This window comes from Pezoporus occidentalis, unplaced genomic scaffold, assembly GCF_034315485.1.
Source record: "Pezoporus occidentalis ecotype Australia unplaced genomic scaffold, CSIRO_AGI_Poc_V1 ctg4, whole genome shotgun sequence".
NCBI lineage: Eukaryota > Metazoa > Chordata > Aves > Psittaciformes > Psittacidae > Pezoporus > Pezoporus occidentalis.
In genome coordinates, this window is record NW_026915724.1 from 12,490,089 (window position 1) to 12,516,320 (window position 26,232).

At 40.2% G+C, this 26,232-nt stretch overlaps 1 protein-coding gene across 4 annotated transcripts in view; it reads right to left on the reverse strand.

Annotated features, from left to right (window-relative positions):
- SPIDR (scaffold protein involved in DNA repair) overlaps window positions 1–26,232 on the reverse strand; it is a 206,012-nt gene that overhangs the window by 171,814 nt on the left and 7,966 nt on the right. For 3 of the 4 annotated variants that reach the window (XR_009967598.1, XM_062633443.1, XM_062633441.1), the window contains exons 3-6: window positions 25,918–25,996; window positions 24,328–24,501; window positions 21,689–21,855; window positions 3,342–3,506 (exon numbers count right to left, since the gene is read on the reverse strand). Coding sequence is in view for 3 of the 4 variants with exons in the window: in XM_062633443.1 (XP_062489427.1) it covers window positions 3,342–3,506; window positions 21,689–21,855; window positions 24,328–24,501; window positions 25,918–25,996 (585 nt within the window). In the remaining variant the exon portion in view is untranslated. The remainder of the gene's footprint in view (window positions 1–3,341; window positions 3,507–21,688; window positions 21,856–24,327; window positions 24,502–25,917; window positions 25,997–26,232) is intronic. The other variant, XM_062633442.1, reaches the window with a different exon arrangement.

Sequence of the window (26,232 nt, forward strand, 5' to 3'; positions counted from 1 at the left end):
AGTTTATATAAACGCCTCTTTCTTCCCTGCCTTCACCACCACCCCCAAAAGTAAATCATGCAGCCGTGTACACTCCTGCATAGTAGCTTTAATATGCTGAGTGATTAAAGGTGAGGATGATGACTACAGGACATACTATGCATCTTTAGAGGGTTTTCAGTTCAACACTTAGGGGGCCAAATGGGGCTACTGTGTATCTAAAATATTTTACTCTGATTAAAGGTGTAATTATACAGTTAGTCATAATAGCTGCCATACTTTAAAAGAAACCCACCTCTCCTTCAGGGGAAGGGAAGGAAATTATGCTACTTTATTCATCCAAACACACTCTCAGTTAAATTCAAATACAGCATGTGGACTAGATAAATACAGTGACACACAGCCACAAACACTTAGTAATCCAAGATAGAACAAGGAGATGAATGTCTTAACCTATAATCTTCGCAAAGGGAAACTAAATCTTATGATTAAGAGTTCTGTCATATCTGTGTAGGTATCAGTGGAGGCTGTATGTTTTCTTCTCAAGTGCCATAAGAAATTCATGCTAGTTTTAGGGCCTGAAAGACACTGCAAACACAGGGTCTGACACAGAGCTTAAGAGATTTTCTTGTTTATATCGTTAGCACATAACTTCAATGGATATCCACATATGTGTTGTAGAAAGGAGAAGGCTAGTGCTAAGAATCTTATTCAGCATAAACAAGCCAAAAGTCTTTTCCTTCTCACTGTATTTTCAACCCTGTAACAGATTTGCTGCACTGTTACCTTCATCAATCCAGGCCCACAGGAATACTGATTTTTGTCCAGGAGGGGTTTCCCTGCCTCAGGTCACTTTTCACAGAAGAGTAGCTGATCTCAAACAGCCACTGCTATTAATATATAAGAAAAGATGGGGGAGCTAAATTCTGCATGTAGCTATACCTTTTAAAATAAACAATTCTGGTTACACAGGAGAGTGAAAAAGAAATGCACAACAGAGAAGCTTCAGTTTTTCACCATTTTTTTAACTGACATTCAAAGTTCATAGTTAACACCACTAAAAGCCATTTAGAGAACCTGCCCCAGAAAATGATGCCTTGACACCCTTTACAGGGTTCAGTTTGCTGAGGAGACAAACTCAGACAGAACACAGACCTAGTTCACTTGAACTTGAAGGAAGGGAGGCAGGGCCTACACAGCATCTTGATTCACAGCAGTCCCAGCTCCCAAACCAAATGACAGAAGCAGGTTGGGTAAAATGCACATCACATTTCAAGAGAAAAAGAAAGGGAAAGGGTATGAGGTACAAGAGGAGAAAACGGTCCTACTGCCAATAATTTCCAGTTATACGCGTGGAATTTGTATACTCTCCTTCTGGAATAAAATATTTAGAGCCCTTGGTATGCATTCAACAGCTCTGAACAAATCCACTGAGTTTTACTGCTTAACCTTTATCCTCTCCCCCCTTTTATTTTTTTTAGCATTGACATTAAAATTTTGGAATATTCTATAATTCAACAACGGAATATACGTTACTCACACTAATCCCTTGACACAGGAGAAGGCTGACCAGAACCCAGCTGAGGCACCACATTCCACATAATTTCTTAAATAACAGAATTATAAATCATCTTTATACGTGCATAGTTTTTAATCCCCATCCTCTGCCCAACATAGCTCAGTGGTCAAGTCCCAAGAACAACTTTGAGTCCTGTCATCTGTGGTTTTTTCCAAGCATTTTCTCAAGTGATCCTGTAGATCCATCACTGCAACTCCCCTAAGCTAGACTTCTGTATCATTTTACAAAGCAATCTGTTATTCTTTAAGCTTTAACACACTTGATAATAGAGGGAAAAGAACACTGAAAATACACAAGAAAATTTTATCTTGCATTGACAGAACTATACAAGAATAACAAAAATAGAGATCAAGATACGCTATAAAGCCATAAAATTACAAAACATTGCATACAGTAGTTTCATGGGAAAGAAGGATGGGAAAAAAATCTTTTCCAGATTTCACACCATTTCCTTCCCCCATGCACGCCCAATTTGGGTGAGGTGGGGAAGCAAAAGAGGTTATTGTTGCTTTTAATTTTGCCCTGAAACATGCTTTAAGTAATTGCAAGTGAGTGACACCTAGTGATGAACACAGATCTGATCATCCTCCACTCTCCCTCACAGAGAGGATAAGCCAGCAAGCATCGACAGGTAACTCAGGAGTGGGTGTTGAATCATGGGAACCTAACACTACTGTGTTTCTCTCCCTTAAAAGCCAACATCAAGTGAGCCAAGACCAAGAAACTTGGTGCACAGCTGAAAAGAATGAAGATGAAAATAAAATAAAATAGTTAATCTGTCCAAAGAAGAAACTGTAAAAGCAGATCTAAATCATGACTTGTAAATTCACTTCTTCATTCTCTTTAATCACCTCTCTGTGGAAACATCAAGTTTTCCCAGAGATCTCATTCTTAATTAAAAATATACATCCCAAAAGCAAACGGGAAGAATGGGTTTCTCATCAAACACTAAAATATCAACAGTTGTCTTAGAGACCATTTAGTGATGTCTCTGGCTGTAACTGCTATCCTGTTGTAAAGGGTTTTATGAGCTTGTCAAAGACTCTTATTTTGCCAGCAGTTCCAAAATTATTGCTCACAGAGCACTTACTGGAAGTGAAGGGGAGGGGAAGGGATCTAGTGTGATTTCTGGTAGGGTTACAGGAAGGAAAAGTATGCTGCTATGCAAAGTAGCAACAACATAGTTCCCTGAAAGGGAAGCTGGAATAAAGAGACCAAGAAAAGTGGTCTGATTTTTTAACATCATGACATGGGACAATCCTCTATATGGAAGCTCACCCTGAAGAAGCGAGGTCTTTACTTAATGCATTTTTAACAGCCATCCAAAGCTCCAGGGCTAACATAGCGAAACACAAAATCCTGTAGGAAAGGGAAGTGATTAACCTAGCACAGCCCTTGCTGCTTTAATGCATCTGTGCCATTTCATCTGTTTCTGTCATGAGAGGGATTTTTTTCACTGGAACCTCAGGAATAGCTCCTGCTTTAAAGAAACAAATCATACACCATGGTTACAAGCCATCACAAGGACAGAAGTTAAAAAAGTCAATATAATTAAAAAGCAGCGAAAGGAACACACTTAAAACACATGCTACAACTTGTGGACCTTGTTCTGCTCGGTAAACCCATGGCCATCTCTTTTCTCACAGATTCATGTGACATCGGGCTTTGTTTTTTCTGTTTAATTAATCCTTCCACAAACACTAGAGAGAATAGGCAAGCCTGTGAAGTTTAAAGCCCTGAAATCCCAGGCTGTTGGGAAAACTAACGCAACAGAGCCACCTACCATGGAAAGGCAGGACTGACAGGGCTCCGGCAGCGGGAGCCGCCACTGAAACCGATTTGAATGAACTTGACCCAGGTTGGCGGGCGGCCAGCACCCTACGTCACCCCGTGACTTAACAGAACACAGTGTTCCTGGCACCCGCACAAAAATGTGTTGAAATCCACGCTGAAGAGAGGGAGAGAAGTCAGTGTATGTTTCAAATTAATAAAGGAAAATGATAATGAAAAGGTAATAAAGCACAAAGGCAGCATTAAATACTTCTAAATGCATCTGCTGCGTTTCCCCCGATTTATTCTTATCATTTGGCACTCCCTCGTGTGCTAGAAGCTCGGCACATGGGCAGCTCTGCCCAGGACGAGCCCTTCCTTGTCCAAATCCCATCCCACACGCTCTCCCTCTCACCTCCATTCGTGCCCTACCTGGAAAATTCCGATGCAGCACTCAGCCAGGCAGCCAGGGCAGACAGCGGCTCCTGTGCCTGGGCTGCCCCTGACTCACCCCCTCACCCAGCCCTCGTGCAGAGGCGACAAGGCAGGCATCTCACGCAACGCTTCTACAGGGGATGATAAGTTGTACAGTTATGTCATTCACAAATGGATTATGACAACCCTCTGTCATACAATGGAAAGCAAACAAGTAGGAGAAGAACAGGCAACATAAACTTAATGAACCATGAACTTGATGTACTTCCCCCATATACCATATGGCTATTATTTCCCTTTTCCGCACTTCCTCCCTCTGGGACTCCCCCTCTTCCTCTCCAAAGGCCAGCTCGTCTATTTTCCTCCTCTTCTCTGTCACGTCTTCTTTCTCTGATGTCCTATCCTCCTCTTCAGTGACTGATCGAGGCATTTCACACTCTTAGGTGCAGGATCAAAACCAGTTCACAGATACCTGCTGAGAGGGTCTTCCCCAGTCACTCAGCTGGGCCATACCTGCCACCTGCAACCACACCAGTGTCCTGGAGTGGAAGCCTCCAGCAATGCCTTCCAACCAGGCCACAACAGCAAGATGGATCCAGCTTCATCCTCATTACCTTTCACACACACAGCCTCAGCCTAGCACATAGTTCATGCTGTTAGAGGGATATACAGGAGATGGAAAGGCAGAAGTGCTCCCTACCTGGACAGTCCACTGAAGCTGCTTCCACTATTTCAGTGCAAACCTGAAAAGCTGCATCAGTTAATAGCTGATCCAGCGTTCCACCACCCATCATCCATCAGCTGAAAATTACAACATTTTTGTCTAGTTACAGATTTTCTAATGAGACACACAACACATGCATCTAGGAGATGATCCATGTCTCCAGTGAGCCCTTCCAACATCAGAAGCCTGTGTTATATGTGAAAGCTGCACTGATTATTTTTCACATTGACTATTACAACTATAGAAATAAGCTATCTGCTAAAGAGAGACGATAAAACTTGCATAGGAAACAATTAGGCCCTTTTAGTAGTCCCTGGTTTGTATCGCAGAAAATCCTTTCAAAATTCATTTTCTTCCAACTAGAACCCTGCTTATGTCTTTCAAATTAAAACATTATTAGCTCCAGTACTGTAACAGTGGGGAGAATAAGTCTGCCTTAACATCCCCAGGATGAAAAAAAAAATAATGAGAAAAGTCATGTGTTTGATGTTTTGTGGACATGTATTTTGGATGCTCAGAATGCCATTTTCTGAGTATATGGATCCTAAAGTAAAAGGATCTAGGGAGAGAAGAAAAATACAATTCTTACACTGTTTTTTGGTTTTCCTCACTGTGGGATACAACAAGGATACATTCACCTATGGGAGGAAAAAAAAAAACAAACCAACCCAAACCAACCAACCACAAATGTTGATCAGGACAAAGTAGAGAATGGGGCTACCTGAAAGATGAATAATTTAAAAGCTCTCTATAAACAATTAACAATCATAGAATCATAGAATAGTTAGGGGTGGAAAGGACCTTAAGATCATCTAGTTCCAACCTCCTTGCCATGGGCAGGGACACCTCACACTAAACCATGTCACCCAAAGCTCTGTCCAACCTGGCCTTGAACACCCCCAGGGATGGAGCATTCACAACTTCTTCGGGCAACCCATTCCAGTGCCTCACCACCCTAACAGGAAAGAATTTCTTCCTTATATCCAATCTAAACTTTCCCTGTTTAAGATTGAACCGGTTACCCCTTGTCCTATCACTACAGTCCCTAATGAAGAGTCCTCCTCAGCATCCCTATAGGCCCCCTTCAGATACTGGAAGGCTGCTATGAGGTCTCTTCTCCAGGCTGAACAGCCCCAACTTTCTCAGCCTGTCTTCATATGGGAGGTGCTCCAGTCCCCTGATCATCCTCGTGGCCCTCCTCTGGACTTGTTCCAACAGTTCCATGTCCTTTTTATGTTGAAGACACCAGAACTGCACACAATACTCCAAGTGAGGTCTCACAAGAGCAGAGTAGAGGGGCAGGATCACCTCCTTAACAACCATTTGGCACAATCATGTATAAGTGAAAACTTTCACAGAGCAAGAGAAACAACAGTGGAGATAATTTCTAATCTCATTTTTCTAGGGTCAGGCTCCAAATCAAAGAGGGTACCTAAATAAGCAGCAGAGATAATGTAAATTCAGAGTTAGTTAAGCTACAGGAAGAAAAAGCATTCAAATAAGAAATACAAAAGATAGGTGATGGCACAGATGACAGGGAATTCATATCAGGAGACATAAAGTTCCAACAACATGCCTTGACTTGATAGGTTAACTTTAAAAATCCCAATGGAAGAAGCAGTTCCTATTTAACCAAGATGCACTGGCATTCACAACATATGCACCTAATGTCAAAGCGGTTACCTGCCCGTTCCCCTTCAAGCACAGCCAGAAACTACTCCTGCAACAGGCATGGGGGGCAATATTTTCCTAGAAGAGGGAAGCTATTCGGTAGTCTAATGTTTACAAAGGAGTTTACTGGGTTGCCAAGGAGGAAAAACCCACAGTGATCCCTGAGCAGCATGCTTTGAATACACACAATTAAATTTGTCACAGCATTACAGATGAGTTGTCCACCAAACTTTGAATGCCTGTCCCAGTACCCTGCCTCTCTTCTAATTGGGCTTGGCAAGGAGCACCAAGATACTGTTAAGTCTGAAAGTTTGCTCGAGAACCAGATCCACAGGTTGGAGAAGTTTTTGAGCCACTCCCAGCTGGCTAGTGGGCAAACCACAGGGAGACTGCCAGAGCCTCCAAGGAGGGCAAAGTTGAGGGCAGGATGTGACACACCACAGTCATGCAAGGCTACTTGTCTCCCTAACATGCAGTGTGGTTTACAGCCTCTAAACAAATGCACAAGGCTATTAGCTCAAACAGGGTGAGATTTCTTTCTTTAAAGTATGTGTTCAATAAGATTGTTTGTTCCTACACCCTTCAAGACTGTGAATGGGATGTTAAATTAAAAAAGAAAAAAATTAGTTAGGATCTCTTGCAATTAAAAGATAAAGCAATAAGCCTTCATATTTTGTAGCTGAATACAAAAGCTAGCAAGACGTGCTCTGCTGCCCTTCTCCTAAACCACCTTATCACTCTGAAAGATGAAGTATTTCAGTTTGTTAAGCCCTGGAATATTTTCATTTGTGGCTTAGGAAATCTCATGTGATTGGACGCAATTAGCTGCACCAGGACCAAAACCACAGTAACGCATTCCCTGACTTTGGTACATATTGTCCATAGAACTTTCAGTTGCAGCACATAATGTTTTTATTTAACATATAAAAGAAAACCCCACCTGTCCACCAATAATTTTAATGGTAAAGCCCCATTTTCAAAGGACAGTTGAATCCTGAGCCATAAATGCATCTCTGACCACCTTCAACTATATACATACGAAAGCAACCACAACAGCTTTCATATGTAAAATGAAAGCTTTACATTTACGAGTTACATACCTGCCAGGTAGGAAAAAAAAAAATCTAGGTGAGAGGAATACTTTTCTTAAATATAACACTGTTTGTCAAGGAAGATTATACTAGATGGGTCATGCTCCTTAAAAACAAGTGTAAACAAGATTCATACTGAAGAACAGCAGCAATCCCTTATAGCTCCGTTAAGATGTTATTAATTTGAGAGCTGGGTCACTTGCTAATAAAGCAAAGAGCACTTACTGTCAGTGATGTTGCAGAACCTGACAGTCTAACGTGCTTGCCTACTTTCTCCTCCCTCATTTTTGAGCATAGTTAAAATATCATTTAGAGAGTCAGAGGAAAGAATCTAGGACAGATCCATAACAGGAGTGAGTTGTAAGTGCAGAAGCAACATAAAAACATGACTTCAGAGGACCAGGAAGTGTAATAGCACATGAGCGATACAATCACGCCCGTAGGTTGAGTAGGATAATGCCAGAATTAGGTTAGCGTTGCATTTCAGCTTCTGGAATATTCAAAGTCAAAGCATTTTAATTTTATTGCTGGTTTAGAACACCTGATCTCTCAGTCTTCATAACGCTTGGGTCTGGAAATGACTTATTATCAGATGAAAAGCAGAGAAAATAGGTGAAAGGAAAAAAAAGTCGAGCTACCAATGGGGCAACATGACAGGATTTACGTGAGCTGTGGTTACAATAAGCGCAGATAGGCACAATTTGTCTGCTTCTATCTGTCTATGTATACAAAATTCAAGACCTTCCAATTTATTAAATATAAGTTATTACTGTTTGCAGTGAAGGAGATGTTCATTTCCAGCTACATATGGGCACGCATTCCTAGACACTTGCTTCTATTTTTACCAATTCCAGCTTAGGGTTGAAGGGGGTCTGTGTATGTTCTCAAAAGCTAGTACAGGTTGATGTATTTTTCTAAGAACAAACACACACACACTTGTTCTGACCACATTTTAACCACAGTAATGATGTTGTACAACCCACCAAGTTTCTGGATTCTACAGAATTTTGCAATGTTAACACAGATTTGTACTCACACCTTATTTAACTAAAATTTGAAGTCCGTTTCTTCAGTCTTAATTTCATTCTAATTTTTTGTCAATTCCTTTATAGCTGTAACTATCACCTTCTTCACTTCAGTTTTATGCTTCCATTTCATTATGCACTGGTTTGCCTTAGTTTGTCCTCTGTGGTTTTTAAGAGTTATAGCAAGTATTGGTTTTCCACAGTACCATTTCCTCTCTTTACAACACTACACAGTTAAGCTCATAAAACCAAACAAAAGACTTCAGTTCTAACTTTTCCCAGCATTGTTTGTTTATATGTCTACACATGCAATTAGTCTAGTTTTATCTAGCAAAAATTAAAGCATTATTGTTTGTAGAAACTGAATATACTGAGACTAATGCTGGCCAGAGAGACTGAGGCACCAGATCTGAAGTTTCAGTTTCACTGAATAGAAGTAACCCCTCCGATTTACTCTGCACTGTGGATGTAAACAGCAAGCCAGAACTTCCTTTTGCTTTAATCCCATAAACACTGGTGTAATGCCACATAAGAGAACATGCTAACCCATTCTGAAAGTCAAGGACTTAAATGCACAATAAAGCAGTGACTTAAAAATTGTGGAGATCAAGGAAACAAAGTAAGAACAGCAAGAATAAGTCAGGCCAGAGACTTGTTGCACCCAGCATCTTATCTGGGACAGTGGCCTATGTGAGATGCATAATGCAAAGAAATACAAAGCAAGTAAATACTTCTTCCCTGACATACTCTCCACAGTGAAGTGATTTGCAACTACAGAACATCCCAAGGGAGAGTCATTTGACTTACTACCTTAACAGATTTTTCTCCAGAAAAACCTGTCCAATTATTAAACCAAACTCTGCAGAAGCCTAGTAATATTGTACAACTTCTTAACATTTTTAATGTCATCAATGAAAAGTAATTGGAAGAGACCACAGGTGGGTCACCAGTCATAGGTTTCCAATCCAGTCATTGTGGTTTGTTATTGCTGCAACACCTAAAGAAGACTCAGAAAAATTAAGGAGTTTATGCTGAGACTTGTACCGAAAAATGCAAAAAAGAAGTGGCGACCTCTGTTCAATGACTTCATGCCAGCTGAAGAGCCTGAGCAATGAAGTGCATTTTATAAAAGTCACAGTGGTGGAGTTAAAAAAACACTGAAAGATTCTTTTCTTGCAGTCAAACCCTGCAATACTACCAACAGTTGGGAATCTCCTTTGAACATTTCACTCCAGTGAATTCCAGTTCATTCCAGTTCAGAGAAGCACATAAGCTACATTATGATCTTATTTCTTCTTTTAAAAAGTGGAGCACAGTGCTGCTAACAAGCAGATGGAGAATTTTTGTGACCTACTGGCTGCAAATCTCAAAAATTAAATCCATTTGCTGTTCTTCTATTTAAAATATGCATGCTAACAAAGCAACAGAAATTAGCATTCTGTGGTCTCTTAAATCATCCCTCTCTGCTCAAAATGTGAGAATAAACCACCACACATTATATCACCAGTAGACTTACTTTCTTTTGGCTCTGTGATGACGACAAGGATCACAACTGTGCAAAGCTCAATGATTATTGTCTACATTATTACTTCTGACTGTTCAGAGTGTCTGAAGTGTGCAAGGCAGACAGAAAACTTCCACGACCACTTTCCAAATGCTTGCAAATTAATCAATGGCAATTAAGTAACAGATGAATAGCATCAAAAAACTATGCAATTTGCATTCAGTGAATGTGAAGTTTTGCTTCTTCACAATCAAAGTTCTGAAGTCATGATCCACAAGCAACTGCTATGTTAAACATGCAGAAATGCCAACCTGAGAATGCTCAGGGTAGTTGCAGAGATACACATGTAATGAAAAATTATGTGTAGTTCTTTATAATCATATGGTACAACTCCCCCCTAATCTCCTTGTCATTCTAGTCTTCAAGAAGCGACTTGCACTGTGGAAGTGTGGCATAGAAGTTACATTGCCTTCCAATACTATATAAAATTATGCTCTAATTTTCCTTTCCATCATTTCCCCAATTATTTCTTCTACTTAGCTCCCAGAGTGAACTGTTACGATGTTAACTAACTTAAATATTTATACTCAGCATCCACAATTTCCAAATGGGAACATCAACAGTATGTGCAATACTTGTCAATTGGACTCATATACAAAAAGGGATGAATCAGCTCGGCATCTTCATTATCAAAAAGTGATGCATTCACTTTTCTGATAATTTCATTTCCTAAACATTGAAGAAACCAAAATAGACATTTTCCTGAACCTAGTTTTACCTCTAAGCTCATTAGATACAAGAAGCTATCAAGTATGTATGGGAACCATTTATCTGAAGTTATAAAGCCGTATAAGAAAAGAATTCTCTGCCCCGTTCTGATGCCCACTATGACTAGTTTTTGCTTCCACAAGTCCTGTGGTTAGTGCTAAGCTTTAAAAAACTAAATACTCTTACAGAAAAGCTATCACAGAGCCTTTAAGTTGTAAGTAATGTAAGCCAAAAGTCAAAAATAATGTAAGAAACAAATCTACCGCTCATGTTTGCGTGGGGGGAAATTATGTGGAAAAAAAGACTCAAGTGCATTTAAAGGTTAAAAAGTTAAAGTTAAAAGTTAAAAACCTCCTGGTTTGGGTTTTTTTTTCAGACTTGTTTCTTGTAAAAACATGGACTCTGTTGTTGTTTAAACTGTCAGTCTTACCTGTTGTCTGGCTCATTGCTTTTTAAGCATATGAGAGTGGCAGTTATGCCCTAATTTATACCCTGTGAAAAGTCTCCATAACCTGATATTTTTTAATCCAACCTTCTTCCAACAAAGTATGCAAAAGAACAATACACGCCTTTCTCTCCTTACCTCCTTCTCCAATAACTACAGGCTGAGGCTGATGACAAAGTTTCTTAGTGCAAAGAGCTGCCCTGACCCTTTCTAAACCAGTAAATAAACACCATACAAAACCTCATATCCTCCCAACAGACCAGAAATATCTTACATTATAAGGATGATCCTGTTGAGTCCTGTAAGAGATTTTAACCAAATCACACCAATGGTGAAGTTTTCTGGTATACAGCTATATAATCTGGTTTTAAAAGCAGCTCTGTAAAACCGTTACATTACTGGCTGTAATACTGTTAGCTCTTCTCTCTGAACATGTCTACAAAGAACAGCACAGAAAATAAGTAAAAATGAAAAAGTGAAAAAAAGAAATATGATGCTTTATGTACAATTGCCACACTAAAAGGTCTTTTTTCTAGTTTTGTCTTTAACACACAATGCCTTATTAGACTGGGGTATCCATTCCCACCAAATGTCTGGAGACAATGAACTTAAATTGGTTCAGAAAGGGAATGAGCTAGCTAATGAAAGATAAAATTCACAATGTCTCAGACTTAATAATCTCAATGCATCTAAACTGCAAAAGAAACATTCCTTCTCCCACTGCACAATGTATATGTACAGTCCCACAGTTTTCTCCCAATACAATTCTAATTCAGGACCCCAGCTACATAAACCTTCAACAATCCTGTGTCATCAGTTTATAAGACATTATTTATTACTTTAGCATATGCACTAAATAAAGCCCACACCATTATACACTCATGCATTCACACACATACTCCAAAAAGGAGCTGCAATTACCCTGCTTAGCCCAGAAGGAAAGTTCAATATTGTGGATTTACAGTATTTATTCTTTTTATACTGTTTGTCATACTGTACTCCCATTCCAAAAGATCCTGAAGTGCTTCATATCCTAGACAAACTGCTTTATTACTGGAACATACCAGATTCACAATAAAACTCAGCAACACCACTATTATTTTTCATTTCATGATGCTTAAATGTACTTCAACAAACACATACATTTAGAAAAAAAGAAAACCATGGTGCTTTTTGATTTAGTTATTAAAATGACAGATTTCAGTTTAAAAAAGGAAACCAAACCAACCCAAACTTACCTTTGCACTTCTCTCTCACCCAATCAAGTTAAAGAAGCTTAGGCTGTGAAGCCTGTCACCAGCTCACTCCAGGGAAGCTAAATGCTTCTCTAGTCAAGCCTGGCTCCAGCCATCACCCTCTACAAGCTGTCTCAAAGACTCCTCTCCATCCCTGTGTCTGTTCAGAAAGCTTTATTAGAAACATGAGGTAAGCACAAACTTGACCATGTGAAAAAACACCCTGCAGAAGCCATACAGAGCCGCAGGTGGTAGAGAACCAGAGCTACAAAGGGTACCCACAGCACTGCACCAAGTAGAGATCCATTTACAATATCATGTTTTGGTATGTGACTTGTCAATTGCTCTCAAGGGAAAGCATCAAGGGTCACAACTGAAAGAAGACAAAATTCATACAGACTGAAAAGTCCACAGCACGCAAACATGAGAACAGCTGTAGGGGAATCTACAGGGGAATCATTCTAACCCCTTAGTTTTGTCTCCAACAATGATTAATGTCAGATGTTTAGGGAAGAGTTTAAAACAGGACAAGCATGTGGCAATGCTGCCACAGAACAGTCTCCCCGATTCTAGTTTGTGGCTTCAACTGGAGGCAATATCTTTGTATTTAATCCTTAACAGATTTGTCTTCCATGAGCTTGTCCAACTAGTTTGGAACCCATGCAATCTTTCAGTATCCATATCATCCTGTGGGAAGGAGCTCTGCAGCTCATATGATGGGATGAATAAAACTCCTTAATGTTGAATCAACCTGCTAGTTTCACTTGATGTCTCCTAGCTCCATTCAGCACTTAGTCATTTTGGTTACTTATTCCTATCTATTTCTGATTCATGGGTTCCTTTCATGTCCTCTCCGTAGCAGTTTCTTTTTGAAGCTGAAGGCTTCTACTCCATAGAATTTTTCTCATGTAGGAAACATGCCATATACCTTGCTCTGAAACTTTCCTAGTTTCACTGAATTTTGTTCCTGTGAATGAGAAGACCAAAACTACTATCCAAAAGTACAGCTGATGAGCAAAATTTGTGGTTTGAACTGCAATGTTTTTAGTAGCTTTTCAGAATATTTAAGCCTCAACATAAGCCTCAACCCTTCTCATCCATGACTACTTTATGTCAGGATGAAACTGCTCTGCACATTATGTTTGCCTTCGCAAGCAGACAGTTCCAGTCTGCTTTTCTCATTTAGCTTCAATGGTCCCTTTTCCCTGCACAGGATTGTGTCAAGGTGCCTGCAGAGCATCAACAAGTCATTTCCTCTCAGAAGCATCAAACTTCCCAGTAGTGCCACCATGATTCGTACTAAGGGAGTAAGTTTCTAAGAAGTTTCTAAGTAAGTTTCTAAGAAACTAAGTTTCTTCCACTGGTGAAACAATGAGAAAAATACACACAGAAATACGAGTTGCTGCGTTGTGCAGAACACCTGATATGAGGAGCTGCCACAGCCACCACTTCTAAGGAGCTGCAACTACATGACAGTATTTGGTGGCACGGAACTAAGTAGTTATATTAGGTAAGAGAAAACTGGTGAACTGAGACTGAGCAATGACCAGGTGAGGGTGAATGGGGACAAGTGAGTGAAACAGTGACCATGCTGAGAAGAGGAGACAGAGTGGGAGGAGAATGACAAGGACTGAGTCAAAAAGTATGCCACCATGCTGGGACTGAGCAGTGAATCAACAGCAAGGTGTAACAGCTTCTTTGCATATCCAGGAAGTGGGAATAACAAAGCTGGGCTGAAGTTGTGAACAGTGCGAGTTATCATATGAAGCAATGCTTTATGTTTCAGCATGTTTCCAGAGAGGCCGAGGACAGAGAGACAAAGTCATCAAGTAGTCAAGGCTGCTGCCCTGGTCTGAAGGCAAGTAACAATACCCTAAAGAAGGGAAAAGAAAACCAAATGATCTTAAAACTCTGCTCCTCTTGGAGCAGGGTTGTATGCAGCTGGCATATACATGAGCACACAGAACAAGAAAAATCCTCTTTAACATGTTATAGACTTACAGCCCATCACTACAGACCATCTCCACAGAAAGGGTTAATCAGTTAACAGTGTTATTAGTCTGGAATGTGTCCTGATAACAAAAGAACTGTAAATCTGAACTGTCATCTACAGATGATTCAGACATTTGCACAGAAGCTGTCTACCGCAACGCAAGATCAACAGAAGATGACACAGACCCTGTCAAACTGGATATAAGACATTAGGACTTTACCCCACCCCAGTCCCATCTCACTGTCCCCAAGAAAGCCAACCCCCCCACCCAACAGAAGTTCCCATCTCCAAATTTCTTAATTTTCTCATTATAAACATACTCAGTTTATTCCATTTGTCCTGTCCTCCTCTCTTATCTATCCAACATGCACATTGCAATGGAACCAGGAACAAACGTCCTGTTCCCCATAGCATACCACCAAACTGCATTCCTTCCAAACAAAATATACAGTGGCACGACTTAGAAAAACCCACAAACAAAACAAAACCTCCACATAGCTGCCTTCTTCCATGCGATAAAAACAAGCACAGATATACAAGAGCCTAATCCATTGCAAAAAGGAAGAAACATACTGGAAAAACCTTGGGGGTTTTAATAACCCCAAGGTTAGTACAGACTGGTTTCTAAACTTCGGTTTTCCTGTGTTTTCTAAGATATTCTAAATTTATTTCCACATCTTCACAACTGAGTAGATTCTACAGAGAGCCAGTATATACTAACCCCCTTACCACAAAAGGGACAATTCTGCTTCACTGAAAAGTGACAAGAAACTCATAAGAAGATGAAGCCTAAGTACAGGAATAGTTGGATGATTTTGTACAACTCATGCTTTGCTTGTTCTATCAGGAATTGAATTACCTTGGACATTCAAAGAACCTACTTTCACTTAATAGTCATTCAATAAGCACCATTACACATGCATTTTTTCAAGATGGCTCTGTGTATTATCTTTCCTATATTGCTGCCACAAACCCATAGACCAGTAAAGTTCACTTATGAAAAGATGCAACCTGCAACTGCAGTAGGTACCTTAAAAAGACCAGGTCTTCTTCACCACTGGATGCAATAAACATGCCTGGTAGCAAAAAAGCATTTGACTTTCCTTGATATATTCAAGCCTCCACCTGACGCAATGAACTGGCATGATGGGTGACAGAACCAGGCACTAGAAGATCATATAATTATTAAAACCAAGTAACAAACCACAAGAAAGATTGAATCAAAGGCTTTTAAAGAATCCAAGCCATTAGACAGTCTACTCTGTTCAGGTCTCCTTCCAGAACCACAGTATTTAGAAAGCACATTTATCAGAACAAGAAATAGTTAAGATCATATTATTCCACTAATACTTCTCTTCCACCATTTCTTTGAAAAAGGATTTCAAACAAATTCAAATCAAACTTTTGTCCAATTTGGCCTGAGGAGTCCTGAAACAGTTTGGAAGACTAACTCAGACAAATCAAAACCCAGCAGCTTTTTCACTGTCCTCCTGGCTCTTTGCAAAGCACAAAACTATTAGCAAATTATCGATGATGGCAAGCAATAGAGCACCTCATCAGAGGTGGGGAAGCAAGCATGACAAAAGCCTTCAACTTCCTACCAATGTTCTTTACTCCTCTGGCTTTACCCCTTCTCTCCCTTCAGAGAAGGGCACTGTACTCCAGGCAGCGCACGCTCCACTCTTTCCTGTAGCCTCTTCTGCTGTAGCACCCAGCAGGCTACTAGCAGGAGACAAGATGAGACCCTCTTTCACTGCTGGAGATCAGGGCCATGACAAGGCAAACATATACCACCTTGCTTCTCCCTAGTACACCTGAAGATCCTCTGCAGTGCTATGAAGATTGCCACGCTACTGAGAAGTGCCAGACCTGAGGAAACACAGATGTCTCCTGCAGCATGCAGACACAGGAAAACTAACACAGGCCTTCTGAATCTTGTTTAAAACACCAGACAAAAGAAGGGAAGAGATGGGGGAAGACAGCAAAGAGGGGGGCATTTGATACATGGAAGCAGAGATAGCAATGCTGTCAGCTGCACTTAAAGTTGTTGCTCTCCAGAGCTGTGCAAGAATGAATACAGGGCTCAGCTGAAGCCTTAAGTCAAACAAAGCAGAGGGGCTGGATTAGCATGCACAAACAGCCCAGTGCTTCAAACATAAAAATACAGTCTGGGAATGACAGCACAAGGCAGCAAGGTCTACAGTCTGTTTATGTCACTGTAATAGTTCCTGCAATCCATCAGATTTTGTACACCCAGAATGTGGTACACAGGAGTGTCTGCTATACTTGCTTAATAACACATCCAGGAACTTCACTAGATAAGCACACAGAAGTACAGCTACCTCAGGGACACTCTGGATCACCTACAAAAGCATGCACACACACATACATACATGCAAGCACCTGTAAGTATGTAAACAGCCAATGATATTTCCTTCAAAATGGGCACCATGGACTTTCGAGACTTCTACACCATCAAAAAGACACTTGAGTGTCAAAGCACTCATACGACTGACCACATCATTCCTGAAAATAATGAGCCAGTTCAGCTACACTGAGATTTAAATTCCCATCTCTCAGAATTATAAAGAAAAGTTTTCCCAAAGGTACTCTCAACCATCAAAGCAAAAGGAACATCTGAGCCAGTTAGGTATTAACTGAATTAGGATCTTCAATACAGATTTAAAATTAATGGGGTCATTGTTTAACTGGAGGCTTACAAGAAGCTAGTTGTAACGCGGATAGCCACAGCTCATCCAGAAACATGCTGTTTCCTATTCCAATAATCTGAGCAGATCATGAGAACAAAGTTGAGAGGGAAACTATTGTCTGTGACTTAGGAAAAAGCTTCAAAGCTCCATTTCTGGATCAGAAGATGCAGGGACATCCCTGCAGATGGGATGCAGCAGAAAGCAGCTGGTGCACAGGTTCAGTTTTGTCTAGCAGCTCAGGTATAAATCATTCCACCTTGCTGATACGAACACAAAAGGCATCTGTTTCTGTACCACTACTGACGGCAATATTTTGATTAATAGTTCTCACCTCAAAAGCCCACCCGAAGAGTCCTGCTAGAAGAGACCGATTCTACCCAGAAAAGTAAGATTCTAGTTTTTGGGAGACAGGGAGGAAAGAGTCAGGGAAGGAAGAAGAACGCTGCCCAGACTGGTTATGCTGTCTGCATCCTTAACAGTACTCCAAGATCCAACTGGATAAAGCCCTAAGCAACCTTATCTGACCTTGCACCTGAGCTTGCTTTCTGCAGGTTGAACTGGAGACATTTTTAAGTCCTTTCCAACCTGAATTACTCCATGAAGTACATATTTAGAGTAAAAGTAAGCTTGTGAGGGTTCTTGTATACATTCTAGTAAGTTTTCTTTGGTAATGGACTGAAAAAAATAAGTGCTTGCAATAACATGGTCATATCATCACCCTTTAGCGGTGTTAAGTCATCAGTCTGACAAGATGACACAAATTCCATTTGCCATAATAATGATTTCCTACTTTAAGATAACCTCTTTTAAATTCTGTTACACAATAATAGTTCCAGACTCAATTCTAATTACTGAGCCAATGATAGTCGTCATTACCATTATAATGGATCAAGAGAGCAAGGACATAGGAAAATACTGCCCTACTCATCTTTTAAGTGATCTCTTCAGAATTTCATTATGTTGAATCCCCCTCAATGTAATGCCACAGAAGGGAAGAGTTTGGTTTTTTTAAAAAACAAAGTTAAGATAGTATTAAATCCATGAACTAAGCAACTAAGTGAACTTTATTCAGACAAATAAGAAGGCCTCAAGTAAAAGACATACACCTACATACATTCAATGTGCAGGAAGGACTTCTCAGATGTGTTCTTCACTCAGGAAAAATCCCAAAATTAACCTTTTGCACAACATTACACAAATTTTTTGCACAAGACTCAACATCACATCAGAATGCCTGCTGTCAGGGCACACAGACTGAAGCACAACAGAGCTGAGAACACGGCAGTGATCCTTTTCACACTTTAAAAACACATAAAATAGACAACTGAAAAAGAGAATTGCCCTATCAGCATTCAGCAAAATTCTTTGGGGATACTGGTATACTCTATGTATTTAAATGAAACAAACTCTTAACCATGCTGGGTTTTTGGATGAATTTTCAGCCAAATTAGAAGTTAAGATCAGCAGCTAAGCTTAATAATGTGCCCTGCAATAAAGAGGGTTTGCTATAACCAGTTAAGCTTTATTAATGCTGCAAGTACAGAAGACTATCTAATTCCTACACATCAGCAATATAAAGGGTGAAAAATTCTATTCACACCAGTCAGAGATAAATGTTACTTGCCTTGCCTATAGGGGAGGCATATCTGGCTACCCACTAGCAACTCGTAAATAGAGTTGCTAGTTTTATCAAACAGGAAAAAAAAAAAAACATACCCTGTAAGATACCAAAATGATATACTCCATAAAACCACTGGCCCACTATAAGGGACTAAGTTAGTCCCTTAAATCTCATAAGAAGGGATCTGAGTATGATGAGTTGATGCCACACTTAGTGTACAGGGCCAGAGAAAGTAACCGGTTTAGGAGGTAGTATGGCAGAAGACATGAACTGACCTAACAAGAGCACTAGATTTCATTTAATCCCTAGCATTAAAATATAGAGAAGTTGAAAATAATTCAGAGAGTAAAAATTCTTATGAAATATGGAACTTCAAGCTCATGAGGCAAAATCTCTGCACAAGTGTGGCAAAAAGCAGTCATTTCCAATGCATAAAAATGTTGGGTCAATTCTGAGGTGATTACATAGTGCTCTTCTGGAAAAGAAATATGCTGAAAAAGATAACATTAATGTTTAATTGTCATTTTAGCACCACAGCCTCCAAGAAAAAGGTCAAGCAGGCATCCACAACAGGCAACTGAAAGCACAGGAACTTGCAGAATAAAACCATCTGGGATCAGGCCTTCACAAACCTTTGTCCTGCACCATCTTAAGCAAAAATTTAACCAGTTATAGGTCAAAGGAAAGTTAACAATTAAAAAATAACTCTCCCATCCCCTAAAGATATATAAAGGAAAGCAAAGCATGGCCATGTCATACCTTGCATGTTTTCTTCAAAAATTCTGAACTGAACCAAACCCAAAAATTAGCTAACATCTGCTCCCCCCAAGGCCAGCTTCAACCTATCTTCCTCACTGTCCTCTGTCAAGCAGCTTCACATGTCAGAGGTGGCTAGCTGATAGGGAAGACACAGCATAAGGACTTGGAACATAAAGTGAAACAGGACTGTAGCTTTGCACTCTACAGATAAGCAAGAGTTTTATCTTCATATGAAAACAATACACAAAGTGCTTCTATGTAGTTAAATACAACTGACTAGAAGTAAATGTCAAAATAGATCTATTGGTATATATGGGGGAAAAAAAGCCGTAAAGTTATTCATCTTTTGATGTTTCCCATTAGAAACCTAGTCCACTCCTACAATGGGTAAATACTACCATAAAGAAATTTTGGCAGCAATCCTAAACCTCCAGAACCTCTTGGTATTTGGCATATTTTGAAGTGGGGTAAAATAAACTTCATGGTCTTTTGATTATCCACACACTCCATTAGGTTCCAGAGATTCAGTAAATACCACAAAAATGATGATATATCAACATTCGGCTTTTTTTCCTTCCCTGACCATGAACTAGGCCACAAAATCAACAGGCCTTTTTAAAGAATACTTATACAGCAAATGACCTCCTAGAGTGAACACTGATTTTCTATTCCGTCTTGGAAAGTTCTCCAACAGCCTGGCTGCAATTTTTTTGTAGGAAACCAGCATATCCCAAGAAAAGCAAAACAAAGACTACAACAGGCACAGTGATCACTGGGGATTTACCCCCCTGCATATGCCAGATTCCCAGAAGAAAGTTTACTGGCGAGGCTGACCACCCACGAAAATTCTCACAGCATAGTACTGCAACTGGGAAGAGAGGGAAATTCACATAGGCATCCTCAGATTCCCAGTGTACCCACCTCTCTTGCAGTATCACAACTTCTGGTTAGGGCTAAAACCTTTTTATTACAGTACAGTTGCATCTGAAAAAGGCCTCTCATGAGCACCATCTACTAATATGAACGTGTTTCATAATATTTATCCAACTCTCCATGTATATCGGGGTAAGTCATGTTGGTATAACAAAAGCAGAACAACTTTTACTGCTTGCATAAATCCCAGTTCTCTTTTCTCAGGTTTATGCAGACTTCCTTATGTGATCTCCCCTGATGCTGTTGCCCAGCACTTGTGCTATTTAAAATCACATCTTCATGAACCTGAAAACTACTTGAATAACCCTTGCTGAACTCTGAGCTCCAGATGCTGAACTGCTACTGGCACATGTGGGCAAGCCGGAAGCTTGGTCACATGTGTCACCCACCACAGCAGCTGGCATGCTGCCATGCTTTATGGCCAGACCATCATACTCCACCCACACTCTCTCACAGTGATCTTAATAATCTACACCTAAATTTAAACGCGGTTTGGTGAAATCTTCAATGCACTTCGGTAGGAGCCCTCCGCGTGCCCATCTCTGCCGCCGGCAGGAGCCCGGCCCGTTTCCCTCCCTCGTCCGCGGGCGGTGGCACACCTCCAGCCTGCGTGCCGGGGCAAAGCAGCCCAGCCGCCGCAGGGCCCCGCCCGCGGGAGGCGGTGGCCTGACCGGCGAGCGGGGCCGCGCCCCGGGCCGAGACCCGGGAGGCTCTGCCCAGGCCTGCGGCGCCCTCTGCCGGGGCCCTACCGGCAGCGCCGCCCGACAGCGCGGGCTCGCGGCGCTCCGGCCCGGCACGCAGGCAGGCAGTTGTGTGAGTCCTCACCGGTGCCACGGCTGCCCGAGCAATGCCCTCGGCTTCCTCCCGGCCCTCCGCCACCGCCTCGTCCAGCTCGTTCCCGCTGCCCCAAGCCCTCTCGCTGGGCTCCTCCGAGAAGGACACTGGCCCTCCTCGGCCTCCCCCAGGCCAGGCAAACCCAGTCCCTCCACCCTGCCCGCTGGTGCCAGCCCCAGCCGGCTGGGTAGCCTGGCTGTGAGCCTCTGCCTCGCATACTGGGGAGCATGGCAGGCACTGGAGGATTCAGCCAGCCTCCAGCGCCAGAGGTTAAATATCACTGTGCCTAGCGTACTGTCAAGTCTGGGGTCTCTTAATACAAGTCATTTCGCTGTTGGATACTAAATAAAGACAAAAACTTCTGCTATTTCTTGTATGGTTGACACAGCATACCTTCTTTATAAATAAAATTATATTTTCTCCATATATGTAACATATGTAATAATAAAATGCTACTAAATCTTAGCGGACAAGATTCTTGTGTACAGAATTCCTTCTGCAAAGATAAGCAAAATCCTCACTTTCCTCCAAATTAAATGCAGTCAAATATTAATATTCTCCATAATTATAGCAGAAGCTTCTTTTTTTTTTTTCTTGAAAGAGTTTCTTACCTTACAAAGCACATCATTCCCATCATCCTCCTCTTTGACACGCAAAGAATTAAGATTTGTGCAGGAGTCTGAGTCTGATATCTCCAGTGAGCTATTGTCTTTTTCTGATCCATCACACCTGTCGGTGGAATCACTATCCTGCTCCCAGTCAATGAACTCCAAGTCATCTGAAATACAATATTTGTATAAAGAGTTTTTCTTAATCACCATGTATTATTCATAACCACAAGGTCAGAGTAACACTACAGTTATCCCAAACTTGAGAAAACAAATGCAATGTTATTTTTTTTTGCATATGTTCAACTGATCTTTAACTACTTTGTAATCCTGTCTCTCATAAAATCTGAATTGTAGAAGCAGACAATCTTCCGTGAAAAAAGATACAAAAATTACATACAAATAAGATTTCAAAGCACTACTGCCAAAGATATTTAACTGAGGTAGGAAGGGGATTTTTAGTTTAGTAGTTATTAGTTTTCCTAGGGTTAAGTGCTTTGTTTTGGGGGCATTTTTGCCCAATTGCATTTGATTTACCAGTGCACCTGTTCAGAAATCAACTGCTCTAAGCAAACATCTCAGACAGTGATCTGGAATAGCTGAAAACTTAGTGTAAGTTAACATCTACTATTAGTGGTAACCCCCTCACAGAAATAAAAAAGCTAGTTGAAATGGTCACTTCCTAAAACACCATGGCTAAATATACACATCAGCAAAACAAGCCTCTAAGCACATCAGGGAGAGGGTTGTTTAGGATAATTCAACAGAAATAGGCACAAGGAAAGACATGGTATTTTCAAATAACCTCGTACTTCTGAGGAGCTCTTGAAGGCAGTGGAAGCCTGAGCTGCTGTAGCAGCCTCCCCACCCTTCAGGTCCAAGTGCCACAAGGTACTGAGAGGAAGAATGTATTTTGTATAAGTGAGCATGTTTGGAGGAGAATGGATGAAAGCTTTTTTGGGTTTGCTTTTCTGCTTCTGTAAATGGCACATTTCTAACACCAGAAGAGTTGTGTGTAGGGGAGAGGCAGCAGAGAAAGGAGGCACCTGCAGAATGCTCCAAGCATCTGTACAGACCTATGAAACCGTGGCAGTACCTTCTGGACTTGGCAGTGCTACTATAGTCTAAGTCACTAGTTTCTTCATGGAACTTCCAAACTCTGAAGTCACCCAGAGAAATAAACAGCTCTGGTGTTGCCTGTTTTTTCCACACACATGAATGCACTTCTGTCTCTAACTACGAGAAAGCTTCATAGAAATTTTAAACACAGACATGGGTGACCAGGCAGAACACACAGGTCTCTGTGGAAGATGTGTGGCAAGCTGTGTGTAACTTGTGGTAGGACTATGAACTCCTTAATAAAATACCAGGCAATCAGTTTTATCTTGTCTTTCTCAGATACTGTTGCCATACTTACAACTGCACCTACACATGCACACACACACACACAGATACATGTGTACAATACTGTAAATAGTATATAAGATGGTTACTTGGAAAAGCATGGAAATTACAGTTCATTTACTCCCCACTGCTTTCAGTAACTGCTTTTAATATATTCTGGGTTCTAGAAGAAAAACAGGAAATTATTTTATTGCCTCAGTACTTCAAGCAGATACATAATGCATCAGGGTTTCTTCATCTACACAAAGGAACAAGTTTTGCTGTCTTACAAGAGTAAAAACACATCTGTGTGATGGAGAGAATTAAAGATTAAAACCTGCAGGATATATTTGCAGGAGACAAGTCCAATAGAATTATATTAATGACAGGTTAGAAAGATTCCTTGTGAGCATTAGACTGCAGTCTAGAAAACTGTAGTCTTTCCATTTCCAAAAGAAGGAAAGAAAATTACTAGGAATTACAAAAGATGACCAATAGATAGGTCAACAACAGTGCTGATCAGTGACAAAAATATGAATGAAAAGAGGAAGAGTAAGAATTTTATTTTTAAACCTAGGGAGCATGTTTACCTGAATTCTCAACACATCAAACAAGAATTAAATCAGCCAATTCATTTGCTCAACTCACAGTGGTGTTTGAACACTTTGCCAGACTTCCAGGATGTGAAGTCTAATTGTAATACTTCAGATCTAGCTTAAGTATTACACAGCTAACCTGATTTATTTTTCACATTGAAAATACCTCCTTGCAGTTCTAATTCAAATTATACATTATCCTAAGTAATGCTTAAACAACAGCACACAAGTAAAGGTTTTTTCAGTCTCCAGCTGCACTTTTTAATCAATTTCTGTCCCTGCTGTCATCCTGTGCTCCATAAATTAGAACAGAAGTCCAAAGAATAAAATTCATGGTTGTCTGCACAGCAAACCACGTTTGTAAAGCAGGTTGTGGCACAGTATCTGTACCACAGCACAGAGATGGAAATAGTACAAATAAACTGTAATATACTGAAATGAACTGACATGCTTTATTCAATGCTGTCTAATCTGGCCAACTAGGCTCCTTTATTCCAAGGTCCAAAACTTTTTGTACAGAATTTATACTAAGAGCTTATTCTATACTCAAAATTGATGGGAAAAAAACCTCCAACCAAATTAGGATTTGATCATGTTTTGTCAGAATGACCTCAGAGTCATTTCATTTTAGCACATGACAGATCTGCTTGCATTTGAACTTACCTTCATTGCTTCTGTCCTCATGACTGCTAGGCAAATCCTCTATTTCGGAAGCATGATTTTTTTTGGTCTGTAACCTTGGAACCGATGTTTTATTTCCATCATCTGAAAAATCACTGCCACTAGAGGTCCATGTTATGCCCTCAGCTTCCTTAGAGCTTTCAGCAGCAGCAGATCCTTTAAAAAGAATTGCAAACTGTTAGATTGTTACAGAAATGTCATTTTGTTAAATTTAAAATTCTTAAATTATACTGGTTTTGAACTGGAAAAGAAGTATCAAATCTGTCACCAGGCAGACAGCAATACTAGAGCATTAACTCACACATACTTCTTACACATATATGTATTATTTTTATTTTGGTTCTCCACAATAAATGCTTACACTTCATTTTATACAATGAGGCTATCACTTTGTCCTTCACCACAGTGAAGACATACAGTGTCTGACAGTTTTCTACAAACAGTCCTTTTAAAATGGCAAGTGTCCTTTTAAAATGGTAAGTGGATTAAATAAAGACTGTCCTTAGAACTCTGAGTTTGGAATTTCTCCTACTTATACAAAGAACAACAAAAGACTGAAAGTACTCCATCAGCAGTGACTGCTCTCTGGTTTTGTCCTGAGAGAAAAAGAATTTAATCTCCTCAGGAGTAACAAATAAAGAGTTGCATTTTGGAGTGAGACATTTGAATTCAAAATATCTTTATTATTTTAAATAACAAGGAGAAAAGGATTGATGCATGGACCATACATAATTAGCAATCATAGGAAGGCAGAAGATTGTATTTTCTATCACTACTAAAGCTTTTTAGGTAAATGGAAAATTAGACAATTATTGGAGATTTGGAATTAGGCAGGAAGGCCCAGAAGAGAGAAACACAACCGCAACTTCTTCTGCAACACACAAAGATTGTTTTCAAAAACCTGAAGTACAATTTTGAACCCCAAAAGGTGACCAAGGTCACCTACTTGACTCCAACAGAAGCAGCAGAGGTGCTGGAGCATCCTCTTTCTTTCTTCTCCTCAAAAAGGGAAAAAATGGAGGGAATTAATAGGTCCTTCTCCTCTTTATTATGCCTAGAGTTATTTTTTTTTTTTTTAATCACAATATTAACAGACTTGGGTGCATATAAAAGACAATGAAAGCAGGAGGTTGGCAACATTCTGATTTTCTGTCTGTTGTTGCTCCTACTTACAAAGCATCTGTTTTTCTCTCATGCCTGCTTGTCTATCTCTAGCAGAAGAATTTCGAGTAATTTCACCCACTGACTAGACAGCTAAGGGCTGTTTTTCATTCTCCTCTTAAAAATGTGAAGAATTTAAATATCCTGTCCCTGCTGGAACATGCACTATATACAGCATTAACGATGCTTCCTTCACCTGCTCAAGAGCAATAGCTGAACTGCCTGCAGCTTTGTAGGATATATTTCTGGCACTCCAGGTGAATAGAGGAGCCCAATCACAGTAGCATCACAACTGTGCCTCTTACCAAAATTAGCTTCTGATTACAATAACAGAGAGGAAAGCAAACAGTATTTTGAGCAAACTTCTTACTTGCTAAAGGGCTAAACAGCACTAACATGAAATAGTTATACCTCCTGCACATTCAGCAGATGTTAACAGTGCTCCAAGATGCTTCTTAATCCTGGATTTCTTATCAGTAGGTCTCAGGGACTATATTAAAAAGAGACAGATTTAATCACCATGACATTAAAGACAATTTTAACATGTAGCAATATACTCAAAACTGTTGCTATTCACCTCCCCCAACTTAGTAGCACAATTTCAAGTGAGTTTTTCTATCTTCTGCTAGACTGCAATATAACAAATGAAGTAATAATGCATGAGAACAGTATCATAAAATCTGAATTTTCATTGTTTTGGAAAATATAAACTTCTCATGACTATGA